The 25,984-nt window shown below is 44.8% G+C and overlaps 1 protein-coding gene across 1 annotated transcript; it reads right to left on the bottom strand.

Moving 5' to 3' along the window:
* Positions 1-1,783: 1,783 nt before the first annotated feature.
* Positions 1,784-25,984, bottom strand: CYSLTR1 (cysteinyl leukotriene receptor 1). Its single transcript, XM_077308320.1, has 2 exons — positions 25,555-25,984; positions 1,784-7,191 (listed from the first exon to the last, which is right to left on the bottom strand). Exon 2 carries the CDS (start codon positions 7,174-7,176, stop codon positions 6,070-6,072), a length of 1,107 nt encoding a protein of 368 aa, XP_077164435.1. The 5' UTR covers positions 7,177-7,191; positions 25,555-25,984; the 3' UTR covers positions 1,784-6,069.

The following is a 25,984-nucleotide window of genomic DNA, read 5'->3' as shown; positions in this document are numbered from 1 at the left end:
AGGCCCGTTCATAGAATTGTAGTTGGCAGGTTTCCCAGGTGGTGGTAAAAGAAGTAATGATTTAAACCAATTTAAGTCTGTAGCACAGATATACCCTTCTACCCAAACGCATATTAATGCACACACAGCAAAGGAAACTTTATTTCCATCTTCTTTCACCCATATTTTAAATTTTGCAGTCTCCTCCTGAGAAAAACAGAGCGCACACAAATTGCTGTGTATTAACTTGTCAACATGATTAAATTTATGCCGTGTGCCTCATTTCAAACTTCATTATGCTATCTAGAACGAATGCCAAAACAAATGGACCATATAGTTTGTCATGACTACATACATTTCCTAACATATTTCTCCTTGTCATTTTAACAGCCCTGAGAAATATTTTCCACTAGGCCCAAATCACAGTGTGGGAAGCTGTGTCCGCAGGCAAAAGTAATCCAAAAGACCTTTACGTCACAACTTTACGTTATTGCCTGTGTGAAGATGGAATTCAAGCATCTGTTTTAATTATATATCTTTTATCAGGTGTTTCTTTCCTCTGTCTAGAGCCGTGATTCTCTAAACACTTTAATACAGTTCCTCATGTTGTGGTGACCCCAACCAGATGATGATGATGATGATGATGATGATGATGATGATGATGATGATGATGATGATGATTAATAATAATAATAATAATAATGTCTACCAGTAAGATAGCGTTATCCAGAAAGGCCACCAGAGAGTCAGACAACAGAAGTGACAGGAAGGAGATATCATAATAAAAATGGCTGTCTTTCTAATAGGAAGAAGTCACTTAACGGTGAGAGCTATTGTGGAAGAGGCAAAGTCTGAGTAGGGTCCTGGAAGATGGCAAAGCAACTTTGGTCTGATGACACCATTACCAGCCCCCAACAGCTCCCAAACCAGAGAGGCAGATGATTTTGTGTTGAGCTGGAATAACCTGAACTTCCAAGTCCCACCTCTTTTGATTTCTTCTTATTGTAAAGATTTCTTCGCAGGGAGGAATCTCCTCATTCAACTTTTCTGCATATTATATCCTCACTCGTGTTTCTGTATTGTGTTGTACACGCCCTGCACATGTTTAGCTCCCTCTAGTGGTATTTCATTACTGTATCACTGGCCTATTTATGAACTCATAAATAAGCTAGAGATACGATGAAATATCGAAACGACCACTAGAGGGAGCTAAACATGTGCAGAAAAGGACCAACAATAATGAGCAAAAAACACAACCCTGATAAAGGAAAATAAGACATGCAGGAAAGCTCTTTATTGCCTCACTCACTGCTTTGTCTGCTTTACATGCAGGAGTTCCAGTACAATCTCCTGCTTCTCCAGTTAAAAGGGGCAGGTGATGTGAAAGACTTCTGTGATCTGATTCAGTAAAAGGCAGCTTTATGTGTCCCTTCTAGCAAGTAAGAACAAAGGTGCCTTGAGGGTAAACAGGAAGCTTGACATCTGCTGAACAGCAACATGGGTGCTTGTATTTGAACACTGTCCTGTGCCCATCAATGATGCCAAGCAACAGCTATTACTGCTCTCACTAGTGTCACATGTCTGCAGTTCAGATAGAACTCTATTGTAAATACTGTCTTACATTCTAACATGTTCTCTGCCCTAAAAAAGTGCCTTGGGATGCTGCAGTCACTTTTTTTCTGAACTCAATCAAACAACTCATCCCTCCCCTCCAGGTTTCTATTTGTTGCTGGCAATCATTGGAGTTTCTAGAACCAAGATGATTATCAACAGACAAAGGTATAATAATCAGCACAAGCACACCTAATTTTTACAAGTTCCACCTGGTATAATTCAATAGATACAAAGGACATCCACAAACCACAGACTTCCTCACTTGTCATTATTTTACAAGGCTGAACAGGAGGAAAGAAAAATTGTACAAACTGAAGTTGTCCTTCAACACAATGACCAAAGTAGCTTATACATTTCTAGAGACAGGTTACATTTGATAGTAAGACCCCATTTATAAGTTAGCATAGTTTGTAACAACACTGGTCATTCAAAGCTCATTTTTGCCACTATTTTGTGTAGGGCAGAAAGGACTCTCCATTGAGCTGTCCGAACTCTTGTCCCTTCTGCAAACAATGATGCAGAGAACTACTAAATTGCCTGATTTGACATTATCTCTGTGGATTGGAGGGTGAGAGTGAAAGGAATTCAGCTGTGGACCTATTATGCACAGGTATTTCCCATTGCTTTCCTTGTGCATGCCCTTAAGATTTTCTTTGTCATTCTGCATTGATTTCCCTTCTTTCAGCACTCATTTTGCTTTCTGGTCGCTGTTTCCCCAAGTATTCTGAGATTGCTTTTGTGCTGATTTCCCCCTTGTTTTGCTTCCAAGCTGAAGGTAATTCAGAAGGGTGCAGATTCCTTCATGTTTCCCCTGCCCTTTTCCCGCCTCTTGAAGGTCACCCCCCACCCCCCAGGTTGTTCCGCCCACTCTGCACGGTCCACCATCCTCTCCCCTTCATCAGCATATTAGTTCAATTTCCCCTTCATTTTACAATTTTAAATATTCTTTGACAAGTGGCATGAGACCAACATAATATGAGACTCGTCTTGGATTACTGAATACAAAAAATTTAAATGACAGGGGGAAAGTTTAAAAGGAGTTGTGTGGGGTCTAGTTCACTTCTGGTATTGACTTGAAAGAGGGACATGCTTTGTGTTAAAACTTTGGGGAAAAATATTTCTGACATCGCCTGCATGCTTGTCTTCCTATTCGTTGCTCCAGGAAGTTAGCCATTTTTAAAAATACATTTCCATCCCCAGGAACAAGGTAGAGGAATGTGGGCAAGGGCAGGACAAGGCAGGAGCATATGAGCCTCCATACCTTTCCTGGTTGCTCTCCTGCAGCTCACACTAAATAGGTTGGGGAATCTACTTTATGTGATTCCCCAACTACCGCTTTAAAATGGTGGATGTAGCCAGCAGTTTGCTGCCCGGACGCTGGATGTTGGCAATGTCATATGGAGGGGCCGGAATAGAACAACTACATAAAGTAAGCATTTTACTACATTTAACGGGTGCAGAAATCCCTGGGAATAGATGGGTTTCCGTCTTGCTTCTTTACACATTCAAAGCGTTGTATTTTTTTTTTGGGGGGGGGGGGTTGGTGTGTATATAAATAGTTCCCAGTTAAGCACAGAGGGGCCTGTTGTTTAGAGCTGCCCTGCATGGGGAGAGAATCACGGCGGCTACCATACAGTAGCAGAACTCCTGTCTCTTTGGGGATTCTGAACACATCCTCTGCTTCATTTTTCAGAAGCTCCAAGAATTCCCATGGTGGCCACTGTTTACTTTTCCCACTAGCATGGTGATTAATAATGTCTTTCAAGTTGGCCTGATGTCCTTGTAAGGGGAATCCAAGTCTGTTGACATTGCTTGGCCAGCAGGCGAGGCCTCCTGTAACCTTCACAATCCCACAAGAATGTATGTGGTTTCTCAGTGCTCCGGTTTTTCCACTGTTCACATTTATGCATTTCAACCTCTGGGGCTTGCATGCTTTTCTTTCAGCATCTTAAAAGGGAAGGCTGCTGATACAAGCTGTAGAAGAGAACCAACTTTGCATGTGTGGCTGTTCGGTTCATGAAGGTTAGACCTCTGTAGGACATCTGAAACCTGAGTGTGTTTTAAGGCAGTGGTTCTCAACCTGGGGGTCGGGACCCCTTTGGGGGTCAAACAACCCTTTCACAGGGCTCTCTGCAGGGTGCCACTGAAGCCTCTCCTCCTGAAGGCACCTACCAATTTATATACAGTTTATAACCAATTTATACACAATCACGAACAATGGATCTTCACGCCATTAGTCAGTTTCGGTTTAATTTCTGTGGAAGAGCACTTGCACAATTTTATGGTTGGGGGTCACCACAACAGGAGGAACTGTATTAAAGGATCGCGGCATTAGGAAGGTTGAGAACCGCTGTTTTAAGGGCTATTTGGCCTTTCCCTCTCTGTTGCCTACTTATCTGCCACTATCAAGAGGGAGAGGATGGAATGCCAGCCTGCAAGAGATTTCCTGGAATTAGACCTAATATCCAAACAGAGATTAGCTCCTCTATAAAAAAGGTTACTATGGCCAGCTTGGTGGAGCGGTTAGGAGTGCGGACTTCTAATCTGGTGAGATGGGTTTGATTCCCCGCTCCTTGGTGACCTTGGGCTTGCCACGGCACTGAGAAAGCTGTTCTGACCAAGCAGTAATATCAGGGCTCTCTCAGCCTCACCCACCTCACAGGGTGTCTGTGGTGGGGAGAGGAAAGGGAAGGCAATTGTAAGCCACTTTGAGACTCCTGATAGAGCTGTTCTGACTGAGCAGTGATATCAGGGCTCTCTCAGCCTCACCTCCCTCACAGGGTGTCTGTTGTGGGGAGAGGGAAGGGAAGGCGACCGTAAGCTGCTTTGAGACTCCTTCAGGTAGGGAAAAGTGGCATATAAGAACCAACTCTTCTTCTTCTCCTCTAGGGCATTTTATCCCACTGAGGCTCACCGCTTCCCAAACCCCTTCCTCCTCAGGCTCCACACCCCGATATTCCAGGTATTTTCCAATTCAGAAGTCCCATCTGTCAGGATGACTATGCTTTATCAGGGGAGGAGGCCTCTAATAAGCAACAGAAGTAAATTAAAAATTGTTTGGTGAGCAATGTGCTGAAGGATGTGGATTCTGGGCTCCTGAAGTCCCTTCTTGGCCTTTCCTGAGCTGCTGCTGGCGGCTTGCTGACTCATGGGCATTTAAAAGATACCAGCCTGAATCCAACCTTGCTGCAATTCAGGGTTGCCGGTCTCCAGGTGGGGGCTGTAGATCCCTCCAGAAATACAGTTGATCTCCAGACTACAAGGATCAGTTCCCCTGGAAGACACGGCAGCTTAAGGAGGATTAACTTACTAGTAATAAAGCCCGTTGTAAAAAAAATACAGTGGGCGCTAGCCATTCCCAACCACCCTAGCAGCACTGCCTGGGCAGGTGGGAAGGGCTGGCCCACCCTGAACGTCCCCTTCCCAGGGAAAAAGACTCCCCAGGGCACGGGGAGGGCTATCGCCAGCTCTGCGAGCTGCCGTTTGTCCTCCCCGGGGCCTGGAGAGCCTTGTCCCCCGCCCTGAAGGGAAAAGGCTCCCCAAGCCCTAGGGAGGACGAACGGCAGCTCGCCTTCAGGGGGCGAGCCGCCGATCGTCCTCCCTGAGGCCTAGGGAGCATTTTTCTTCCCTCTCTCTGTAGGGAAAAGGCTCTCCGGGGCCTGGGGAGCCTTTTTCCGCCAGGCACCAGGGGGCAACAGGCCTACCTTTGCTCTTGATGGCCAGCAGAGGAATGGCCGCCGTGGGGCAAAGGTTTGCCCTCGTGGGGGGTAGGACGGGTTGGGAGGCGCTTTGCGCCTCCCAATTGGTGTTTGCTGGGCCAAAGAGCCATTTTTGCAATTGGATACAGTCCCACATGCTGTCAAGGACCCCACATGCTGTCAAGGACATGTGGGAGCTTGATTTTGGCTGAGAGTGGTCCCAGGGGGTACAATGTGTTTCTGTGCATGCAGCTATTCACTGAGTCTATTTTTGCCATGCCTCACACAATGGGCCTTTTTGCTAACAGCATAAAACACTTTCAATCCAATGTCAATGCAGTCTGTGGCTGGATTCTACTGTGTGAAACCGCAAAATCTCTGTGCAAATGACCACTAAAGTGCATTGGCAGTGAACTGAAAGTGCATTATTCAGCAAGTGTGAAAGTGGCCAAAGAAATGAGGTATAATGGACCAGTTGGAGAAACCTGGCTAAGCTGTGGCTTGTGCTCTGGTTGTGCTCTGAACTGGTTGGTATCTAGCCAGGAAAGAGATCTTGTGGTTATAGTTAGATACCTCAATGAAAATGTTAGCTGCACATTGTCCTGTGTCCCAGTTATGCTACAGATGTGCATTGATGTGCAACTCAGGCACTTCAAGACAGAGTCCTCGTGGTGTCACGTCAGGAGCTACATCAAGGCCATACTCTCTTCCATGACAACGTTCTTAAGCCAAGGACGAACGATGTAAACCTTGCCAGTTCTTCTAGCTTCTTGTCACATCATGGCTGTGGCTTCTGGAACAGAGAGGAAGGATATGGCCTAATTACTGCTTGCTTCTTCTCCTTAGCGTCTTCCTCCTCTAAGTTCTTTGATGACAACTTCATCCTGTGCAGCTGTGACACGCTGGAGGCTGAAGCCTTCCGGAAAGTCGAAAGCCTTCGGCGAAAGTTGCCCCCAGAAAAGAAATAGAGGAGCGGGTCGAAGCAGCAGTTTGTAGCCGCTAGAGAAAGGGTGATCACCACAGTCTTCTGCATGAAGAGGACATCTTCACAGCTGGTGTCTTTTCTTATCAGGAAATGAATATGGATAGTGCGTTGAATGTGGTAAGGAAAGAAGCTGATCAGGAAGGCCAAGGTCACTATGATGACCATCCAGACGGCTTTTCTGCGGGTTCCTTGCTTCTGCTGCAATGAATTCTTCAGTAGGGCCCTTATGATGACGGTGCAGCAGACAATAATGATGGCAAAAGGCACAATGAAACCAACAAACAACGCAATGTAATGCAGGACCATCAGCTTCAGGACCATCTTCGGTGTGGGTGGCTCATAACACTTTGTCTTGTTGGTTGCCGAATCCTCGTGGGAGCCTTCCAGCAGAAACGGTGAACTCGTCAGCATCACAAAAATCCAGATAGTAGCGCAGAGCAGCCTGGCTCTTTTCTCCGATAAGAAATGGATGTTCTGGACTGGGAAAGCAATGGCGATGCAGCGGAAGAAGCTCATGGCTGTCATGAAGAAGATGCTGCAGTACAGGTTGACATACAACGCGTAAGAGGTGATCCGGCACAGGAAATCACCAAAGAACCAGTTGCCCTTATGAATGTAGTACACCACCCGCAGGGGCAGGGTGAATACAAAGAGGAGATCTGAAATCGCAAGGTTGAGCATGTACACCTGGAAAGCAGTCTTGTCCTGGTATGTCCTTATCAGGACACACAACACAAAGCCATTCCCTACAAAGCCCACAATGGTGACGATGGAGTACACTGTAGAGTACACTTGATTTCGGAATTCGTCAATGGTAACAGGGCACATCGGATTGGTTGTAGACAAGCTTGTGATGTTGTCTCCAGCAGCCATGATGGATTCCGTGGGGTACGGTAACATCACCTGATCCAAATCCTACAGTACAAAGACGATAAAGAAAACGTGTTAGACCTATGTCTCTATACCATGCTAAAAGGGAGGTGTTTCTTACTAAAGTTTAGTAACTTGTCAGTATGAGAAAGAGTTTTAGCACTGGGTTCTCTCCTGAGTTCCTACTGAGCATGGGATATGATCAGGCCAAAGAAGTTGTTAAGCAGAGATTGACCGACATAGAACGCCAACAGGACCTAGCTAATAATAATAATAAGAAGAAGAAGAGTTGGCTCTTATATGCTGCTTTTCTCTACCCGAAGGAGGCTCAAAGCGGCTTACAGTTGCCTTCCCATTCCTCTCCCCACAACAGACACCCTGTGGGGTGGGTGAGGCTGAGAGAGCCCTAATATCACTGCCCGGTCAGAACAGTTTTATCAGTGCCGTGGCAAGCCCAAGGTCACCCAGCTGGTTGCATATGGGGGAGCGCAGAATTGAACCCGGCATGCCAGATTAGAAGTCCGCACTCCTAACCACTACACCAAACTGGCTAACCCATCTTTCATTATTAGTGAACCCAATAGATACTCATCTTTCCCTATGACATACCTGGCCAAGCTTGAAGTACCTAGTCATAGGAGGGCCTTCACATTGGCATGCTGTGATGCCTTCCCTTCGGCGGTATTAGAAGGAAGATATAGGAAAATACCCTATATCGAAAGGAAATGTATCTGTGGCTCGGGACATATAGAAACCATACTTCTCCTTCAATGTCGATTTTATAATGACATTCAAACTACTCTAATTCTTTCACTATTAGGCAGATTCCCGGGGGGTTCAGGAGAATTTTACATTTCTCTGCTGCTTGCAGATATAGATAATAATACAACCTATAGAGTTGCCAAGTTCTGAGCAGCAGCGATCAAAATTCATAATAGAATGGTCTGTTTCAAGTGAACTGGACAGCTGTGTTTATGTACCTTATTATCATTCTATTTTGTATTGTTATATTTTAAAATGTTTTAATTCCTGGTTTTAATGGATGTTTTTGTATCATCTTGTGCTGGTCTATGACCGTAATAACACTAACTTGAACTTGAACTAGCATTGAGTTGAAAACTAACTAAGGGGTACAAGAAGTCAACCATCTGACTCAGTCGGTACTGATCTCATCCTGGTGATCTGGGGATATGAAGAATTTGGGGGGGGGGGACCGAGAAATGGAAGTAGACAAGAGTGGGGAAGAATAAATAGTTTTGAAAAAGGGGTAACGTTTCCTTGAAAATTGTTTCAGGTCACAGAGGACTACTGTTGTGAACAGTAGGCCCAAGGATCCACTGGCTCAACACGATCAAAGCCGACACAGGGATGACCATGAACTAATTAAAGGAAGTGGTCATAGACAGAGATGTGTGGTGGAAGCTTTCCTATGTAATCGTGAGGGTCAGACACGACTGAACGGATGACATCATCATCAAAACCTAGAAAAAAGAAAATTACAGAATATCTTCTATTGACCTAACCCAAATTACCCAAAACTTTGCACAATTTTCAAATTCTATACAATTCTCCACCAGGTAAATAATTTTTTTAATGAAAGAGGAAAAAAGCAAAATTTCTAGTGCTAGACTTTAATGTCAGATACTGGCTGGCTCACTGTGATAGATTAACAGTACTTGCTTTCTAAAGAGCCTCTTGTGGCGCAGAGTGGTAAGGCAGCGACGTGCTATCTGAAGCTTTGACCATGAGGCTGGGAGTTCGATCCCAGCAGCCGGCTCAAAGTTGACTCAGCCTTCCATCCTTCCGAGGTCGGAAAATAAGTACCCAGCTTGCTGGGGGGGAAATGGTAATGACTGGGGAAGGCCCTGGCAAACCACCCCGTATTGAGTCTGCCAAGAAAACGCTAGAGGGCGTCACCCCAAGGGTCAGACATGACTCGGTGCTTGCACAGGGGATACCTTTACCTTTACTTGCTTTCTGGGAAGAAGAAGAAGAAGCACTGACCTCCCTGGGGGTTTTATCTGTCGTTCTATTTGACACCACTGTTGGATTATTGTTGATATATGTATTATGACTGTGTTATATGTTTAAAGTGTTCTATGTAATGCCCCTGCAATGTCTTATGTGAACTGCCCTGAGCCGTATGGGAAGGCAGTATAAAAAGCTAATAATAAATAAATAAAACAAATAACGGAAGGCCATCCTTTCCCCACAAATATTATTTCGTATTATTTCTTAGATTTCTTGACCGCCCTCCCAGCGCTGGATCAGGGTGGTGTAGTATATAAATACAATATTAAAAACAAGTAAAATTTAAGTTTAAAGTTAGTTTAATAATAGATAGCACAGAGATTAAAAATTAACAGTAACAGTTTCTCCACTGTGGCTATTGAAATTTCAAATAGGGCAAGCTGGTCGAGGGATAGATAAATGGACGGATGGAATGGGTGGAACCATAGATAGGTAAAGAGATATTAATTTTGGCCCCTGACCTGATGGAAGAGCTCCATCTTGCAGGCCCCGTAGGATTGTGCAGATATGGGCCAGGGCAAAAAATGTCCTGGCCCTGGTTGAGGTCAGGTGTCCCTCTTTGGGGCCAGGGACCATCAACTGGTTGGTGTTAGAAGGGTAAAGTGTTCATCAGGTGGTATAGATAGCGAGGTGGTCTTTCAGATTCACAGGGCCTGGATTGCGGATGGCCTTATGGATAAATACCAATACCTTAAACTTGAACTGGAATTCAACCAGGAGCCAGTGCAGCTGTTTTTGTCTTCCCAAAATGCAAAATCTGTCATTCTGTGTCTTTTTCTAGAGGTCTGTTAGGTAGGGTTGCTAAGATCATGGTGGTACTGGAATTTCTACTGGACTCCAGATGACAGATCAGTTTCCCTGGAGTAAAATGATTGCTTCATAGGGTGACTCTACAGTATTATACTCCCCTGAGCTCCCTACCCAAATTCTGCCTTGCTCAGGTGTTGACAACTCTACTACCATGGTTGGGTCTCTAGGTTTCTTCAGCCAAACTAGGAGAGAAATACCAATGTGGGAATTAAATTCCAGCTTTCCAAGTGATGGTTCAGAACACAAATGTCCTAGAGAAGCATAGCTGCCCATTCCACACATGCTGGATAATGCATATTCAGTTTGCTTTTGTGGCTGGAGTTTCCTATGCGAAACAGGAGATTCTGCTTCTAAAGTGCACTGAAGGTGCATTATCCAAGGTGTGCTGATGTGTGATGAGTCAGCTGCTTCTTTCTTGTTTCTCTGGATAGAGTTGAACAAACAACCAGAAGATGGCGATCCTGGTCAGAAAGAGGAATCTCCCTTGTAAACTTGACAAAATAACACGGCTCATTTTCTTTGCATGACCAGTGGGGCAAGGAGGAGATCCCGCAGGGGCATTTCAGGTAGAGAAAAGGGCATCTGTGGGAAAGATTCTGCCTATTCTCACTATGTGTTTTTTGAGGTCCTGATCTAGTGGGACTCCTCTAGCAGACATCTGGAAGAAACACACCCAGCAGCCCTGAGGAGTTTATGCTGTGTGAATCATCCCCCCAGGCACAGATTGTAAGGCAGCAGTTCTCAACTTTCCTAATGCCACGACCCTATAATACAGTTCTTCGTGTTGTGGTGAACCGCAACCATAAAATTATGCAAAGAAATTAAACCCAAACTGACCATTGGCGTGAAGATCCATTGTTCATGATTGTATATAAATTGTTTTTTCCCCCGGGGTTCCTCAGTTTGGTTCTGCCTCTTGTCCCAACATGCCAATCTCGCTCTTTTCCGCTGCTCCAGACAGACAAACTCTCTATCTCGATCTACCTTGCAAGGCTGTTGTGTGGATGGTGCCCCCCTCCCCGGCCAAGCTGCTCACCCTGCCGCGACTCTTGTGAAAGGGTCGTTCGACCCCCCCAAAGGGGTCCCGACCCCCAAGTTGAGAACCACTGTTGTAAGGGAAGCAGAGTAAGGGAAACACAGTGGAAAGTCAGTAGTGGAGAAGGATTCTGCATTCCCCTCAACTCTATCTGTTGTCTTCACGTTACCCCCTCCAGATGCAACTTTGCAGAACAGGCGTGGTTTTAGTACATGCATCGTTTCCAAAACAATTCAAGGATTAATACTGCAGAGCTGCATCTTTATTTTAAAGACATCCATTGACTAAAAATGAGACAAGCTCAGATCAGGTTTAAAATGTATTGCAATGGAAAGGAGACGGAGAGACCCTTTCTCCAGTATGTGCCTGGTTCTCCTCCACGCTCAGTTATTACCCTTGCTGGATCGTAGCTACCCAAGGACGTGCAGAAGCTGAAGCTTAAACCAGAAATCTTTCAAGAATTCTCCCCAGAGGGCAACAAAATGTAGTGATGTGCAGTGAGGAATGAAAGCAGAACAACCTCAGGAATGTACCAAGAGTTTTGTACAAGCTCACGAGAGACACACCTTCTTGAAAACTTGCTCAATATTTGTGAAGTCCTCCCCCTTGAAAGCCATATGAAGAGTGCATATCACACAACCCGGCAGCTTTTGGGGAGGCTGTTCAAAATGCCTTACTCCTGGCCGGCTGGCCAGCAAGACGGCAGGACAGGGCAAAGCAAAGCAAGGCAGGGTGTGAGAATTAATTTTGTTTCCCTAAGAGGAATTTGTTTGTGTATATGAGTGGATGGAAGGAATTTCAAAAGTGGGAGACATAAGAAGAAAAAAAAAACAGGGGTAGAATTGTACCAGAACTGATTCCACAGACACCTCACAGGGTGTCTGTTGTGGGGAGAAGAAGGGAAGGCAACTGGAAGCCGCTTTGAGACTCCTTCAGATAGAGAAAAGAGGCATATAAGAACCAAATCTTCTTCTGTCCTGTATATGGAAATGAATAGTCTTGCAAAGTAAAGATGGAGAAATCAAAATATAGTTTATCACACTGGCTCCTATTGCAACTAAGACACAGTAAAAATCCATAGATTGATCCTTATATGTGCCATGAAGGCTATGAAGCCTCAACCTGAAAGCAATGTTCAAGAGAGAAATTCTTGCATTGTTTAAAAGTTTATCTTTTGGGGTCCAGGGAACATACCATGACTCTTCCAAGAGGGCTTGTGCCTTATTAAGGTAAGTGTTAATGTCTTAGCTCATTCTGGCATCGAAGTCCCGTTAACAAAATTACTATCTAGATTTAAAGCAGAGTTTCAGCAACCGCTAAATCCAGGGGCTCCAATACCAGAATTGGAAAATTTGGTAATTCAAGACAAGCCTCACGTGCAGGGTCAAATATATAAACTGTTATTAAGGTATGAGACGGAAATGGAACGGGTTAAGCCATGTATGATTAAATGGATGCAAAATATTGAGACAAATGTGACAATAGAACAATGGGAACTAGCATGGTCTAGAATCCCTAAGTATACTAACAGTCAAATACTCAAAGAAAACTGGTATAAAATGTTTTACAGGTGGTATGTGACACCAAAAGTGATTGCCAAAATTGCTAAAACTGTGATAACAAATGCTGGAAATGTGGTTCTTTCTTCCATATATGGTGGAAATGTGAAAAAGTTTATAAGTTCTGGGCAAAAATACACACCATTGTGCAGAAAATGTGGGGTCTTAGATTTCCTATGAAAGCTGAATCTATGTTATTAAGTATATCTTCACAGTGCCTCCCAGCCCAAACTCAAAGCTTATTCTTCTATGTGACAACGGCAGCAAGACTTGTTTTGGCCAAGAAATGGGAAATGCAAGAATTACCTTCGATAGAAGACTGGCTGGACAAACTAACGGACTTTGCAAAGATGGCCAAACTGACACTGATAGTTAATGGAAAAACAGAAGAGGCCTTTCAAGAACAATGGGGCCCTTATCTGAATTATTTAAGAAGAAGATAAACTAAAAGGGGACACTTAATGGAGGGGGGTTTAAGTGTAACAAATGAAAACTATATTTTATTGTTCTTTGTATTAACAATTTATACTATTTGTTCTATTCTATCTTTATCTTTATGAAAATTAAAAAAATATTAAAAAATGTTAATTCCATGAAATGATGTCTCTGCCTTCTCCAAGATGTCAGCCACATTGGATCATATTTGACCCAAGAAAATAGAGGGCTTAGAGGAATATAAATATTTACATAAAAGTATCTCGCCAGTTTGCTTGCCAGAGATATGAATAAATTGCAGTTATGAATGTATTTGCAGTTTGACCAGGGTTATGCAGATAAAAGAACCTCCACAACAGCATCCAGTTTCATCTACACAACAACCCTATACGTTAGGCCATAAATGTTGAGAGAGTGGCAGAGAAGAGACACACGTGGCTTGGCTGGTTCTTCCCTCCAGCAGCGAGATTTGTCTCAGCAGTATTTTAAGTGAGAAGGGGCTTTTCCGTGGCCTTCCTGTAAGCCAGTGGTTAGGCAGACAGGGAAGGCTTTCCTCCCTCAAAAAGTAAGCACACCCAGGCCCTTAGATTCCCCTGCATTGCTCTCGGAAATGCATCCCCCTCTCCCTAGGACTGTTAGAGTCTTCCTTCACAGCAGCCCTGAAGGGAGAAGGGGAGTGTAATCCTGAGGAAAAGCAGCTATTGGCCCTGAGGGAGGGGAGATTCCACCAATAGGAGTCTTCGGAATTGTTATTATAAGTATGAATCATCTGTCCCTCTTAATAAAACAGTAAGGGGTGTAGGGGTGGGCTCAGTCCGGGATAGGGGGGGCCAACAATTGGCCCCTTGGCCCCCGACTGACAAGTGGAGGGGCCAATCGGAAGGCATAAAGCGCCTTCCAATTGGCCCCTCACCAGGACAGACCAAAATTCCATCCAGTCAGCCCAGCCAAGGGCAATCTGGAGTCATGGCTGCCAGTCTGCTCCTGACCACCACAGGGAGAGGAGGTCAGTAGGGCTGCCAAGGGGGATGAGAACACAGGCTGCACCAGCCCTTTTCGCCCCAAAGCTGTCCTAACTGTCATGTCCAACTATAACTTTGCCTCAGAACCCTGACAGAGCTGGCTGGTGAGTGCGCTCCCTCCCCCTCCCTTCAGGCCTGCTGCAAAGGAACCTCTGACAGGCCCTGACTGAGGGGAGGGAGATATTTCCAAAAGCAACGCAGGGGAATCTGAGGGAATTCCTTTTGAGGCTGGGGAACTTTCCCCTTCTGCCAAACAGTGGGCTGACAGGGAGGCCACAGAAAAGCCCCTTCTCACTTAAAATACTGCTCTGGCTGGGGGTTAGACACAGCCAAGCCATGTGTCTTTCTTCTTTGCAACTCTCTGCAGATTTGAGGCCACTGCACAGCGTTATTCTGCAGACGAAACTGGTTCTTTTGTCTCCTGTTTCATCTGTACAACAACCCTGTGCAGTAGGCCTCAAGTCTTTTAATTCAACAACAAACTGTGTGGGAAGCCTTAAATGTTTCTTCTCTACCACAACCCTGGCCAAAGTAGCCCTTTCTGCCTGGGGAGCTGATCTTTATACTCTGCAGGTGAGCTGTAATTCCAGGAGCTCTCCAGGCCCCACCTGGAGGTTGGCTACCCCTAGGTTGGAAGTCATAGAATCATAGAATCATAGAGTTGGAAGGGGCCATAAAGGCCATCTAGTCCAACCCCCTGCTCAATTCAGGATCAGCCCTAAACATCCTAAAGCATCCAAGAAACGTGTGTATCCAACCTTTGCTTGAAGACTGCTAGTGAGGGGGAGCTCACCACCTCCTTAGGCAGCCTATTCCACTGCTGAACTACTCTGACTTTGAAATTGTTTTTCCTGATATCTAGCCTATATCGCTGTATTTGTACTTTAAACCCATTACTGCGTGTCCACTCCTCTGCAGCCAACGGAAACAGCATCCTGCCCTCCTCCAAGTGACAACCTTTCAAATACTTAAAGAGGGCTATCATGTCCTCTCTCAACCTCCTTTTCTCCAGGCTGAACATTCCCAAGTCCCTCAACCTATCTTCATAGGGCTTGGCCCCAGATCATCTTTGTCGCTGTCCTCTGTACCCTTTCAATTTTATCTACATCCTTCTTGAAGTCAGGCCTCCAGAACTGCACACAGTACTCCAGGTGACTTCCTTGGATCACCAAATTGTCCTCCAGATGTCTGCACATCACTCCCTTTAATATCTGCTCCATTATCTTCCCCACAAAAGAGGTCAGACTCACTGGTCTGTAGTTTCCCAGGTCATCCATCCTCCCTTTTTTGAAGATCGGAATAACGTTTGTCTCTCTTCCAGTACTCCAGGACATCTCCAGTCCTTAAAGAGGTCCATCTCCATTCCTTAAAGAGATCCATCTCCAGTCCTTAAAGAGGTCCCGAAGATGATGGACAAGAGACAATATTCCTGGAGGTTTGGACGTGGGACTTCAAAATCGTACAATGCCTCAGATTCCAGCCTTCAAAGGAGCCATTTTTGCCTGCAGTTGGGAGGGAGTGGTGCATGTGTATCCCTCCTGGGCTATGGGCTATGGCCAGCCCTCACCAGGAACTGTTTGTATTCTGGGGCGCAGACAGGCAGACCAGCATCAGTCCTGTGAGTCTGGAAAGTGCAGGAAGATCTAAATAAATATTTACATGCTGAAACTGTAAATAGCAAAAAAGTAAATGGCTGGAGACACATAGTAACTGAAATAACTTATTGGCCTGGCAAATAACCTTGGCCTGGCAAATAAAAAAAACAATATAAAAAACCTTACTAAGGTTAAGACTGCTGTACACAGAGAGTCTTCCTCTTAGGGTTGTCAACTTCCATGTGAGGCTTTCTACCCCACCTCCCTTTGCTATAGGGAGAGAAAGGGAAGACAATTGGAAAATGCTTTGAGACACCTGAGGCTTGCTGGGTCACTGCGACCCATTCCCAGTTCTCTCAGACCTCTCACAGCCCCACATAACTCACAGGTTGACTATTGTGGGGAGACGAATGGAAAAGGTGTTTGTAAACCGCTTTGAGACGCCTTTGGGTAGTAAGCAATAGGGTACAAAAATCCGTTCTTCTAAGGAGCAACCATGAAAGAAGCATGTGGGCACATGACATTTTATCAACAGTGAAAAAATGGAAAAGAAGGAACAGAGTGGACACCTGTGTACTGTGACTACCCCATGTGTATTAGGGCAAAGGGGCATTTTGGTGTCTGTGGTTTAATTCACACAAGAAGGGAAATGACACAGAACGGGGGGGAATTGGTTGTCATGTAATCTTCCCCTAAGAAGAGTCTTGGTCTGGCCCATTATGCACGGCCGCCGAAACGGTGATTTCGGGTCACATGGAAAACGCGGAGGGGGAAGACGCGAAGCACACTGGTTATGCACGGGATGGGGCGCGACAGCAGCAACCGATTATGCACGTGGCGATCCCGGCACCACTTCTGGTTGCGCCCCGGTCACCCGGAAACGGCGCTTTCTTCCGCGTTTCGCTAACGCGGCTTTTTCAGCAGCATGCACAGAAGCTGCGGCCGGTTGCAGCCAGTACCATGTGTTATCGGTGATTTTAGTCCATTCCACCCCGAATGTGCATTATTCCCCCCGTGCATAATGGGTCACTGATTTTCCCTTCACATATCTGAGGACATGGCTCTGGAAAGCTCATCTGTAACCACTAGGCCACTATTCCCAAAGGTCAGTCCTCTCCCATACTCAATGAACATTCCACACCACAGGTTATTGATACCCATGTCTCCACACCCATGCCCTCATTTGCCATCACAACCTCCCACACAACACACATATTCAACCTCATGCCCTTACAGACTGGACAACTCCTCCTCTTCCTCTTCCCACTGACAAGCTCTAGCGCCCGTTGTATTTTTGGATACAACAGGCTTTGCCCCTGGTAAGTAATAAATAAATTAATTAGCAATTCATTGTGTTTATGGTAGATAGGCCTGGGCAAAAATAACTTGATGACATTAAGAGTTTAATAGAAGTGGGTTGTTACCCCATAGGGTCTTTAGGATAACAAGTTTTCTTTTTTCTTTTAATTTCCCTTTAGCAACTACCATTATCAGCATGGCAAAATATTAAAGGACATTCTCCCTGTGTGTTTTATGCTGATGAATGGCTCTCCTTATTAGCTTCTTTGGAAAATAGCCGTAATTGGCACAGATGAAGACAAAAGCCAAAGACATTGCTTTTGGAGAAATAACTTTGCAGCATGCATGGTGACTTGTTCCAATTTGAATGGTCTTAGATCAACACATGGGGTTCCTATTTTCTGGCTCAGGCAAATGGAAAAAGCATTTGGATTCAGTTCAGCAGAGAAAAAAGGAAATAAAATTTGATATACTGAAGTTATGGGGATTTTATGGGATGTACTAATGGCAGCGTTCATTTCTTTTTTTTTTAAATCTAAATTATACCCATAGAACTTTTACAGTGCCAAAGTTGAGAGCTTTATACTCCATCTAATTTGGAGCCATTTAAGAATAAAGTCTTAAAACACTATTTCAGGAATAAACCTCTCTTATTACTAAGAATATTTCCAGTGGAAATGAGAACTTATCCATACTCGATTCATTATTGGTAAAAAATTGTATCATATTTCAGAAAATAGGCCAGGCTTTCTCAACCAGGGTTTCTTGAAACCCTGGGGTTTCTTGACAGCCCTGGAAAGGTTTCCTGAATTGGTGAGAGTGAATTAATTTTAATATATTTTTAAAATTTGTTAAACGTTTATCGGATGATATTTATTGGATGGTAATGTCGACGCCCTCCTCCCTACTGGCCAATGATGGGCTTTGAAGGGTTGGGAAGGGTCAAGGGCAACCATGGGGTTTGCTATTTCAGACTTGATTCTTATCAATAGGGACGGACTGGTTGATGAAGTAAAAGTTGTGGGTGTGCTTGATAGTAGTGACCATGGGATTTTGGATCTTGGGGAAGAGAAAAGTTGTACGTAGTCACACATACAGGCTGAACATCTGGAGAGTAAATTTTAACAAACTGTGGGCAATTCTGCATGCCATAAATTTATACTTACCCTGTGAAGACGTTATATTCAGGCCACTCTGCATGACATCGCCAACCTCCCGCGTCTGGCCAGTAAACTGCTCACTCCATCCACCATTTTAACTGCTCACTCCATCCACCATCCACCACAAAAAAGCGCTATCCTCCATTAGACAACCAGCAGGCCACCCACAAAAGAAATGTGTGGAGGTGAAGAAGCGCTACCTCCGCCTCCTATGTCCCACCCTTGCACCCGCCTCCCTCTCCCTTCTTCCGAGGACAGGAATTTCTTTTTTTTTTTAAGGTGAACTGCCTGGAGCAATGAATCTGTGGACAAGCGTGCAGGCGATGTTATAAATTAAAGAATTATTTTCCAAAGTTGTAACACAAAGCATGCCTCTCTGAAGTCTCCCCCCTCCCCCCCAAAAAAATCAGGAATAAGATTAATGTTGAATAGTATCAAAAGACTCATGATTCCATAAGGGGTGGCATTCAAAATGCAATATGCATCAATGATTATATGAAAAGACAGTGGTTCTCAACCTTCCAAATGCCGCAGCCCTTTAATACATGTCTCTTCTTGGGAGACATGTTCTGGGACTTCTGAGCTTGGAATTTCATTCGCAAACCTGTATGGAGCTGATTCAGAATGCAGCCAGAGTGCCTGGGGAAGGCCCCTCTAGCCTTCACCCTGATGGGTTGATGATAAAGGAAATGATTACAAGCTTCTAATTCAGTTTTTCCCTACTGTTTTTTACCATTGAGAACCCCCTGAAACATTCTTCAGGCTTTGAGAAACTCCAGAAGTGGCGCGATCATACAGAACATGCTCAGGAAGCAGAGCTGTGTATATGCCCACCTGAGCCCCTCTCCTTCCCACTCCCCTCCAGGCCCATCACTGGCCATTTTGGGAGGGGTGGGTGAGTCGACATGAACATAGATGGTCATATCACCCAATAAATATTTAATAAATGTAAAAAAATATATTAAAAATTAATGACCCGAGACTGTCAAGAAATCCTAGGTTTTCATGAAACCCTGATTGAGAAAGCCTGTTCTAATCTATCATAGTTATTAGAAATTGACTTTAGTTCCATATTGGAGACCAAGATCTGATCACTGTTTCTTCTCTGTATAGAACAGTTGCTTGCTTAGCCTGGTTTTGCAACGTGACCTTTTACCGACCATATTGGGGTTTTATTGTTTTAGAATTCTATGTATAAACCACCACGAGGCTACGGCAAGTGGCGGTATAGAAATCGAATAATAAAATAAATAAAATAAATATAGGGTTAACGGTTTGTAGAGTACTTTACAGATATGCCAAGGAAGTTTGTTTTGACTAAAAAGAAGGGTCACTTTAACCTTTATTTCCAATGGCTTAGCATGAGCTGAGATCAGGGCTCCAGGGTTAGCCTGGAAACTTTGGGGGAAGACCAAAGGGCTCCTGGAGATGACTCTGAGGGTGTGACATTATTGCATTGGTCCGGTGATGCAGCCAGAGCTCTGCGCCAGCCCTATGAGGCAGACGCATAAAATTCTATGCAATGCTCTGCTCTTGGCACAAGTTTTCATGGACATGAGTCCCCTGTGACTGACTAATTTTTGCTGCAGCTAAAATTAAAAAAACATAAAAGGGTTTTCCAGTCTGGGGTGTTTGAGGATAACTCACACTAGGCAAATGGATGCATTTTGGCCGCAGGGCCATCAACCCCATGACATCTTCCCGACATGAAAAGGCCCCTGGGGGCTATTATTTACCCCACTGTACACATAGCCTGTAAGTACACACATAGTCCATCACGTTACATACAAAGGGGGGGTATAATGGACTCTGGAAGCTAATGCAGCTTGGGAGGGAAAGATTTAGGCCTCTCTCCTTGTGCACTGCTGTACTGATTCAAGTCAGTCCTCAGTGGACAGGCTGTGGCTTGATAGTCAAGCATCGCCTTTGCATGTAGAAATTCCCAGGTTCAATCCCCATCATATCCAGTTGAAAGGACCAGATAGTAGTAGTAGTAGAAGAAGAAGAAGAAGAGTTGGTTCTCATATGCTGCTCTTCTCTACCCGAAGGAGGCTCAAAGCGGCTTACATTCGCCTTCCCTTTCCTCTGCCCACAACAGACACCCTGTGAGGTAGGTGAGGCTGAGAGAGCCCTGATATCACTGCTTGGTCAGAACAGCTTTATCAGTGCCGTGGTGAGCCCAAGGTCACCCAGCTGGCTGCATGTGGGGGAGCGCAGAATCAAACCCGGCATGCCAGATTAGAAGTCTGCACTCCTAACCACTACACCAAACTGGCTCTCTAGGCGATATGAAAGACCTCTCCCTGAGAACCTGGAGAGTTGCTGTCAATCTGAGGAGACAATACTGATGTTGATAGACCTACAGTATGATTCAGTATAATGCAGCTTCATGTGCTGGGAAATTTAAATCGGAGCGTGGTGGAACTCCCACAGCATTCTGTCTATGCATTGTTCACTGGATGTCCTGTCCTGTGATTATGAACTACAATTGTTGGCAGGGGCTCATGGTAATTGTAGTCCATGAACACATGGAAAGCCACAGTTTGGCCATTCCTGGTCTGTACAATTCTGAAGAAACGATCAAAGGTAATTTGCACTATATGGTCTTATTTACGGAAAGCACAAACGTAGGTTCCTTAATCCTGCAATCCAGGAAGTCGCCATTGGCTAAAGCAGCCCAAAGGACCAGTGTGGTGTAGTGGTTAAAGAGCAGCAAACTCTCATCTGGATAACTGGCTTTATTCTCCACTCCTTCACGTGGAGCTAGCTGGGTGATACTGGGCTAGTCACAGTTCTCTTAGGGCTGTTTTCATAGAGCAGTTCTCTTAGAGCTCTCTCAGCCCCATCTACCTCACAGGATGACTGTTGTGGGGTGGGAGGAAGGGAAAGGCTTGGGAGTCCCTTGGGTACTGAGAAGTGGGGTATAAAAACAGCTTTCCTTCTTTCTAACAGTGAGAAAGAGACTGTCCCAACACTGGCTGTTTTTTTACTCGTAAAACATGCTTGAAAAAGAGAACAGCTGAAGAGACATACTACTATTATTTGGGGAGTGGCAAATGGAAGAGTTTCCCATAAACCATTGCAACGTTAGGTAGCAGACACCACCTTCTTCTTCCATTTGAGAAGGATCCCCACTGGAAATACTAGAGCACTACTTCTTTAAGCTCCTGGTCCTGGGTGTGTCTCTCAGCTGGAAATTGAAGATTTCTTTCAACAGTTGCCTCTCCTGTGACCAGCAACTGCCTGGCAATGTTTTACGCTTGGGCCTGGACTTTGTAGCTTCAATTGGTTCAAAGTTTAGAAATGCTTGGAGCCGTCTGGACTTGTAGGTGTGTAGAAATGAAGATCGAGAAACAAGTGCCATAAAAATGAATCTCTCCTTTAGAGTATTATAAACGTTAAGCTGTGGAGTGGCCCCATTTCGCCTGCCCACTCTGTTTTGGCTTTGTTTCTTAAACTAGTACTCAGCTGGCCTAAACGTTCTGTGGTTTATGGACACCCAGTCATAGCTAATCCACGGTTTATCACTCTCTTTGAACATTTACAAGTTAATATTTAACTGTGTATTCTGGGACTGCTAAGAATGTGCAAAAGTGGTGACCACATTTTGCTACCATATAGATAAGCACAGAAGACCTTCAAACTCACTTTTAGAACCGATTGGGACCACCAAGGACTTCAGGGGGCATCTCGTTATGCCCGCCCCCACTATAAGACCTTTAAAATACCCCATAGCCTCCCCCCTACTGCGGCTTCCTCCTTCTGTTCCTGATTTACTGTTAATCTGCCTTTATTTGCAATACTGTGGACAATTCCGCACATTTTAAAAAATAGCGTTACGCCAGCGCAATGGCATAACGCTAAAAAATAACATGCCTCCGGCCATTCCTCATCTTCTAGCTCTCTCACTTTTGTCTACTGCCTTCTTGCGCTTCTTACACCATGCTGATCCTCTTATTTGAGGAAATGTTTCTTGGAAGGCATAAGAAGAAGAAATGTAGTATTCTGTACCCAGTTTAAGATCTCCTCAAGAAGTCTCAAAGTGGCTTACAATCACATTCCCTTCCCCTCCCCCAACAGGCACCTTATCAGGTAGGTGGGGCTGAGAGAACTCTGAGAGAACTGAGACTGGCCCAAGGACACCCAGCTGGCTGCATGTGGAGAAGGAGTGGGGAATCAAACCATGTTCTCCAGATAAGGATTTGTCGCTCTTAACCAGTAAACTATGTAAGATGGGCTGGGCAGCCCAGCACTCTGATTTCTGCTGAAATCTGGAAGAAAAATAACAGAAATCTGTATATGAGTGAATATATCACGAGACTGCTATGCATGAAACTGTTACTGAGAGCCAGTTTGGTGTAGTGGTTAGGAGTGTGGACTTCTAATCTGGCATGCCAGGTTAGATTCTGCGCTACCCCACATGCAGCCAGCTGGGTGACCTTGGGCTCAACACAGCACTGATAAAACTGTTCTGACCGAGCAGTAATATCAGGGCTCTCTCAGCCTCCCCCACCCCACAGGGTGTCTGTTGTGGGGAGAGGAATGGGAAGGCAACTGTAAGCCGCTTTGAGCCTCCTTCGGGTAGGGAAAAGCGGCATATAAGAACCAATTCTTCTTCTTCTTCTTCTTCTTCTTACTGGAGGTTAATACTCCGCAGGGGCTATAGATATTTCTTGAAGCTAACCATCAGGAGCCAGTTTGCTGTAATGGTTAAGAGTGGCAGCCTCTAATCTGGAGAGTCGGGTTTGATTTCCTGCTCCTCCACATGCAGCCAGCTGGATAACCTTGGGCTCATCATAACCCCCACCTATCTCAAAGGGTGTCTTTTGTGGGGGGAAGAAAGGAAGGTGTTTGTAAGCCACGTTGAGACTCCTTTGGGTAGTGAAAAGTACACTATAAACACCAACTCTTCTTCTTCTTCACGACACTTTCACACACCTTGAATAGTGCATTTCCAAGTCACTTACAATGCACTTTACAACTGAATTTTACAGTGTGAAGTGGCAATATCCACTGGCAAACAATCTCTAAAGTGCATTCAAAGTGGATTGAAAGTGCATTATTCAGGACGTACGAAAGCCCCTGTAGTTTTGAATAAGTGGCATTCCCACCTTCCTCAAACTGAAGGGAAGGCAATAGGTGTGCATTTAGAAAGAACAGTTTGTCCTTGGAAAAGAGAGGGGGGGGGGAGCTATGAACCAGCCACAGTAGGGTTGCCAAATGAATTATAATTTCTCTTCAGATTATAGAGATCTCTTCAGATTATAGAGATCTCTGGAGAAAATGGCTGCATTGGAGGGTGGAATTCGTCCCAATATATTCTGCTGAATTCCCTTCCATCTCAAGGCTCCTCCCCCCCAAATCTCCCAAAATTTCTCAGCTTGGGGTTGACTCCTTAGTAAATATTTGTCTCTCTCTGTCTCTATCTCTCTTTGGGATGCAATCGGCTTTAAGAGTGTTTCTCTGGCGTTCTTTTTTGCAAGTAAACACTACAGAAACACTTGACCAGCCACTCGAAGAAACCCAAACTCTAGTGTCATCCCTGGAACTTATGACCACTCAGACATGGATGTTTGTGTGTGCGTAACAGGAATAGGGAGATCCAGCAAAATCTCAAACCACAATTAGTAATGTTAGGCTAGATAGCCTTTCTTTGGTGTAGTGGAGCCAGTTTGGTGTAGTGGTGGATAAAGCTGCGTTGATAAAGCTGTTCTGACCCAGCAGTGATATCAGGGCTCTCTCAGCCTCACCTACCTCACAGGGTGTCTGCGGTGGGGAGAGGAGAGGAAAGGAAAGGCAACTGTAAGCTGCTTTGAGACTCCTTTGGGTAGAAAAAAGCGGCATATAAGAACCAACTTTTCTTCTTCAGTCATATCAGGGCTCTCTCAGCCTCACCAACCTCACAGGGTGTCTGTTGTGGGGAGAGGAAAGGGAAGGTGACTGTAAGCCGCTTTGAGACTCCTTTGGGTAGAGAAAAGCGGCATATAAGAACCAACTTTCCTTCTTCAGTCATATCAGGGCTCTCTCAGCCTCACCTACCTCACAGGGTGTCTGTGGTGGGGAGAGGAAGGGAAGGCAATTGTAAGTGTTTTGGAACTCCTGAGAGAGCTGTTCTGACTGAGCAGGAATATCAGGGCTCTCTCAGCCCCACCTCCCTCACAGGGTGTCTGTTGTGGGGAGAGGAAAGGGAAGGCGAATGTAAGCCGCTTTGAGACTCCTTTGGTTAGAGAAAAGCGGCATATAAGAACCAATTTATCTTCTTCTAAAGTTTATCACGTTTGCAGCCCTTAATCCTTCTAAGCAAATTACAACTTCCTCACCTGCCGTCATCCAGACCCTCCTCTGGGATAGGCTCGGCTGCCACTGTAAACTGAATTCAGTCACTGAGATGGGATTTGGACTCTCTTTTCCACAGTCCAGGTCTAGCCCTCTAGCCTCAGTGGCTCTGTTGTACCCAGTGTAAATGATTCTTAAATCCCATTTTAAAAAATTCAGGTTGCTGAATTGGACAGAGGTTTGGCAAAATCCTTGTGTACATTGGCAAAAGTTTTTCAATCTTGTTCACAGTAAGCAAAAAAAAAAAAAAAAGGAAAAGAAAGGAAAGGCTAAAGAAAATACTGCCAGGAATTATGCTACTGGATTTAAATTCCTTTGGACTGAAAATTTACAATGCACTGGAGACTTGAATGTCTTTATAATAGTTGCTTCATTGACAGCTACACATGTGAATGCCAAATGGGACTCCTTAAATACTAACCCATATCAGGTACCCCAAAGGAGACGCTGTTACCCCAAAATGCCTCACTGCCACAGTTCACACACCCCTTGTCTGTCTGCTTCTCCCTGTTTCTCCAAATAAAAAGAAAACAGTCAAAGAGCATTCTTCTGCCTCTCTACTGGTGGCCTATTAGCTTATCCAAGGGGCATCTCAGTAATACAAAACTCTCAGCTGTCATGAGACCATATCCTAAAATCCGTTCTCATGTCAACCCAGGGAAATGAGAAGGTGTTGATGCTGCATTGCACAGCCGTGATAGCAAAATTCTTTTACAAAGAAGAGTCTAACATGGGTTCTTTTAATTATCTGTCTTCACAACTGAAAAACTGCTCTCTTTGTGACTGAAAATGAAGAAATCCTTGCTTTGGGAACATGGACCTGTCCCTGTACTGCTTATTCCGAGATGACATGAATCGATAACCAAGTTGGAGAATGCCGTAGCATGGATTTTTTTTTGTCTACGTGTGCTTCAACATTTTTTCTTTATCATGCACCATTAGCCAGATACATTAGTACAAGTTGTACACTGCAGAAATCCATTTGACTGGAAGAATTCATGACTGATTGCAGAAGGCAAGAGCCGACCAGAGAGTCTTTTCCCTGCAAGCTACTTTAAAAGGCTATGCTCCATAAATGCAAATATAAATACACTTTGCTTGAATGTAAACACCAGCATAACTTACCTATCAAGATGCAGTCAGAGGCTCCGTGCCGTTTTCAAATGAAGGGGGATAATCGTGATCTTAGGCTTAAGTATTTTTCTTTGGAAATCCAGCACGAGTTGGGCTGCATTAGAGACTCCAGGTGGAGTCTTTTTCTCTCTGTGTGAGAATAACAATGCTCTTTGGATAAAAATCACTTCTTTTCCACGCGGACCACTTCCTTGCGGGAAGCATGTGTGTGTCTCCTCTCAGATGTCCAGGAAAGAAGCGGAGAAAGGCTGACCAAGAAACAGATGCAGTTGTGGTTTGCACACACAACAGAGGTACACAAAAGAATTTGCTAAAGAGGCTGGCTGTGAACTCAGCCTTGGTAATAATTATCTGCTCATGAAATCTGCCTTCTGGCTCTACTTAAAGGCACCCATACAGTACAGGTTCCTCCCCATCTGGC

Source organism: Paroedura picta, chromosome 13 (genome assembly GCF_049243985.1).
Source record: "Paroedura picta isolate Pp20150507F chromosome 13, Ppicta_v3.0, whole genome shotgun sequence".
NCBI classification, from domain to species: Eukaryota; Metazoa; Chordata; class Lepidosauria; order Squamata; family Gekkonidae; genus Paroedura; species Paroedura picta.
The sequence above is the reverse complement of the archived record's forward strand: the minus strand, read 5'-3'. Positions and strand labels throughout refer to the sequence as shown.